This window comes from Nanorana parkeri, unplaced genomic scaffold (assembly GCF_000935625.1).
Source record: "Nanorana parkeri isolate BGI_ZX_2015 unplaced genomic scaffold, ASM93562v1 scaffold752, whole genome shotgun sequence".
NCBI classification, from domain to species: Eukaryota; Metazoa; Chordata; class Amphibia; order Anura; family Dicroglossidae; genus Nanorana; species Nanorana parkeri.
In genome coordinates this window covers 564,350-568,937 of record NW_017307020.1, presented here as the reverse complement: position 1 = coordinate 568,937, position 4,588 = coordinate 564,350, and the positions used below count along the sequence as shown (strand labels likewise).

General features: G+C 41.1%; 1 protein-coding gene across 2 annotated transcripts in view; it reads right to left on the bottom strand.

Moving 5' to 3' along the window:
• PARP8 (poly(ADP-ribose) polymerase family member 8) overlaps positions 1-4,588 on the bottom strand; it is a 179,014-nt gene that overhangs the window by 19,930 nt on the left and 154,496 nt on the right. For both annotated transcript variants that reach the window (XM_018564454.1, XM_018564455.1), the window contains one exon: positions 1,965-2,032. In XM_018564454.1, coding sequence (XP_018419956.1) covers positions 1,965-2,032 — 68 coding nt within the window. The remainder of the gene's footprint in view (positions 1-1,964; positions 2,033-4,588) is intronic.

Below are 4,588 nucleotides of genomic sequence, written 5' to 3'. Positions count from 1 at the left end.
GATAAGGGTCTGATAAAAAGATAGAACACCGGCACATCCTGGACATCCCTTGTTTGCCACTCTTTTATCAGGTAGGCTTAAAAATATCTGGATTTGGACTAATATGTGGCAGAACCTGAGCTGTAGATAAGATGTTGCAGCAAGTATGAACTTTTAATGTAGAGGTAGGTAATTATATAAGAACAATAATTGTTAAGGTTTTGTGGTGTATTATAGTGTTGTTTTGATCTGTTTACAACCCCAATTCCAAAAAAGTTGGAAAGCTTTGTAAAATCTACATAGAAACAGAATGCAATGATTTGCGAATCTCATAAACCTATATTTTATTCACACTAGAAAATAGAAAACATATCAAATGTTTATACTGAGAAAATGTACCATTTTAAGAAAACTTTTTTGGAATTGGTCTGCATCTATGAGAATAGGCCAAACAGCAGTGAGTAGCCTGATGTAGATGTTGGATAGGCTGAGTCGAACTCCTTCTGCACTTCGGGTCAGCCGAACATGCTGAGCATGTTCGGCGGACCCGAAGCCATGCGAAGCAAGCCGATGTACGGCTGATTTCACCCAATATATGGCTGAAATCAGCCGTACCAGCCTGAAGTGAATAGCCAAACAGTGTTCGGCTCACTTCACTTGGGGTCGGTTGTTCACTCGGCTGCCCTCGGCAGCTTAGTGAATAGACCCGACTGTTTCTCATTCACAGGGCTGGACGAGAAAAACATTCTCTGTCTCCCCCCTGGTCTATACTGCAGCTGATTGGTTGCACAATGAACTTCACAACATTCATTGTGTTGATCTATTTCAATTGATTTTGTTTGATTTGTTCATTGCAAACAGTTGCAAGTCTGTACATGTTGCCAATAAACCTGATTTGCAATGGGAGTTGAATAGTGTTTATTACAACAGTAGATATCTGATATATAGATGTGTTGGATGACTGCAGCTTTCGCCGCTGTCTGTGGTTCAATCCCGAGGTCCCGGGAGTCTGAACACACCTGGAAGTGTGTCAGATGTGAAGATCTTCTCTTACAAGAGCTTTTTGTTTTCCGTTTTCAGTTTAGAGTCACTTTAACAGATGAGTGCATTTAAAAAACAAAGTGCATTTATCTTTTTTGCCCCTTATCCTGGCCTAACCTAACCCACCCTCCCCCTCCACAGATGTATACTTACCTCAAATTACCAATGTGGTTCCACTGTTTATTTACATGTAGCAGTGCAAGTGTTCTGTGCCCTGGCTGTACCTGTGCATTACAGCCCCATACATTTCTATAAAGCTGTATCTCAAGGCCGGGGATGGTTAAAGACAGTACCATAAAAGTCTATGCGGCTGTAATGCACAGACGCAGCCAGGCAGTAAACACTTGCAGTGCTGAATATAAACAAACAGTGGAACTGCAGCCGTCAGATCTTGGTAAGTTTGCATCTGTGGCGGTGGAGGATGGTTAGGTTAGATCAGGGCACAGAGGCAAAAAAGGATAAATGCACTTTGTTTTAAAGCACACATCCTTTAATAACAAATTATAGAAGGCAGGAACAGGAAAAAGGTTATATTGAAAACATGTTTCATTTGGCTGGACACGTTGAAACAAACAGTGTGTTCTCAATGTACACCAATCCATTAAATGAATCTACTAATTGTAATCACTATAATCTGATTTTCTAGCTGTCTGTTTATACAAGTCTGAATCACACAGTCACCATCCCCGAGTCAGTCTACATACAAATCTTCCTTTTATTTTCCCAGCCTGCCACCATGTGGAAGTATCTTGCAATAAATCTGCTTGGACACATCATGGTTTAGATCCCTGCTTATCTGACAGTCAGCTTCTGTTATTTCAGTCCCCTGCTCGGAGGATAGATTTCCTATTTTTCCAATAGCGCAGCAACAAATTTCATTAGGAAGATAATGCATTTCTTAGCAAGCGCTGTAGACTGTACAGTGTATAAATAGCAGCACAAACCATTGCAGCAAAGGGTGGGCCAGAGGATCTTGCTTATCCATCTGCTTCTTGATTTCCAAATAAGGTGCCTGGAGCAATAAAAATAAAATACGTATAACATAACCGTGCAATCTCTAAACAAACAACGCACGAGCAGATTTAATGCAGAGATGAAGCAAGATGGAGAATGTAATTTATGCGGCCAAACTCTATTTAAAAGTAAGCCATGCCATTAATTAGTAATGGTAGCCTTGGCTGTGATGCAGAAGTGTATAATAAGAGTTTATATAAGGTCACATGAGGACAGGCAGGCCGTCTCGCTCATGAGAACTTCAGCGCTAAGAGGCAGGTTACTCAGGTTACCTGCTGCCTCTTGTCAATCTACATCACTTGTATTATGTATCAAATGTTTTGGAAGGGAAAATGCACACAAAATGGATATAATTGAGTTTTGGCTAGCTCCTGGGGAGTTAAATAACCCCCATTTTAAAACAGCCAGAGAGCTAAATATACAGTTAAACTATATACTGTATATGTGATCTGCCAAAATATATCAGGTCTGTTCAGCCCTTCTTGTGATTCACAAAAACTCATTGCGCATCCAGAATGGTGACACAACTGTTTACTGTTGTAGCTTTTTATGTCACCGGCCTGATACCTGCTCTTTGAGTTTCATTAGTCTGATCAGGTCCTTCCTGTGTTCCTCCTCCTGTAAACTCTCTAAATGCCTCTCCATCCAGCCCCCAGTGCCTGAAAACACGGCAGATTGACAGCATTGTATGAGTGCCTTATCTTCTTCTTATATGATTTCTACCAGGCAAAGGAATATGAGCAAATAATATAAAGAAAGATTTTGCACAATTATATTAGCTTAATAATAACATATATTTCATTGTTGTTGTATAGCAGATACAAAACTGTAGTTAAAGTGACATTAAACCCTCAGATTTTTTAACATAAACCAATACTGTAATGTGTGCCTTACTGTAATCCATGGTTGTTTCCCTTCTCTTTGCTGCTCTTCCTTTTAAATCTGTATCTCTTCTCATGCTGGGCAGAACTTCTGTTTTGCAGCTGACTGCCTTGTCTCTGAAATGGATACACGGTGTCTGTGTGTAGGTTTGCAACCTGAGCCAGCACTACAGGAAGAGGCACTCAGCTGCAAAGGGAAGTTCTCCCCCAGCATGAGAACAGATACAGATGTAAAAGGAAGAGCAGCAAAGAGAAGGGAAACTACCATGGATTACAGTAAGGCGCACATTACAGTATTGGTTTATGTTAAAAAATCTGAGGGTTTAATGTCACTTTAAGGGCCTTTTGTATTTGCCCTAAATTCCACTTGGGGACTGTGTCTGTGATATGTGCCCAGTCACTATTGGAAAGAGTCTCACACTACCTATTCAGCTAATTGTATATTTAATATTAGGGTATGTCAGGGACAGTAATGAATAGTAAGACTGTTGAATGTGGAAGTGGAGCTCTGACTGGAGTCAGTGTGAAATATAAAGGTGGCCATACACTCTACAACCATCGCAAGACTTTAGTCTTGCGATGGTTGTAAAGGGATTAAAGAAACGTACGATCTGCCTATCTTGGACAGGCAGATCGCACTCTCGATCATCGCAAGGTGTGCAAGCCCGCACACCGGCCCGTTCAGCATTTATCTTCCGAGCACCGTTCTAACCAGCCGAGAATCGTATGATTCCCGGCTGGTTTTCGAACATGCTGGTTCGACAGAAGACGTGCGACCGTACAGTAGAAACGGTCGCACGTCTCCGTTCACACTGCTCGATTATTGTACGAAAAACCGATCGCATACGATTATCGTACGATAATCGTGCAGTGCATGGGCACCTTTAGAAACTAGAGAATGATTTCTTCCACAGATACCACCTGTAGCTGAAGTAGTATTTTAGTGAGGAGTGGCCATTTAATTCAGGTTTCACCTGGCTTTCCTTCTCAGACATTAGCTGCCACTGGAAGCCAAGCTTAGACCTTGATATAAGAATGTCCTTTTTGCAGCCATTCTGTATCATTGGAAGAAACAATGTGGTAGGGGGTAATATTGGTACCTTCATATAAGCAAATTTGGTATAAAGTAAAAAGCATTTGCATGTAGGATAGGTGTCCCTACTAATGAGGAGATGGGCTAATGATTAGCTTAGTGGCTGGCACATACACCATACTTTCAAGAACAGCATGATGCACAGTTTAGACATAAAGCACAACTAGTTCACAAACTGGAACAACCATTTTTGATCAGGGGTGCAAGCCTTTGACACCATCTGTCTCCCACTTTTAATGCCATTTTAACATCTCTGCCATGACATTTTGACAACAATTCACACCATCAGCCATGTAAATCGACAATTTAACACTTATACAGACTTCCTGATACCAAGCAGGGCCGGCCTTAGGGGTGTGCGAGCTGTGCGGCTGCACAGGGCGCCATGGCAACAAGGGCGCCATGTGATGGATTTGGTGTCCTCAATTTCTTTTCTATTTTAAAAGGGAAATGTCAGGGGTCTGTTTGGACCTCTAATATTTCCCTGAAGCCCCCCCCCCCCCAACAGTACAAAACAAATAAATAATACAAAAACTAAAAAAAAAATAATAAAAAATGTAAAAAAAATATTTTTAAAAAG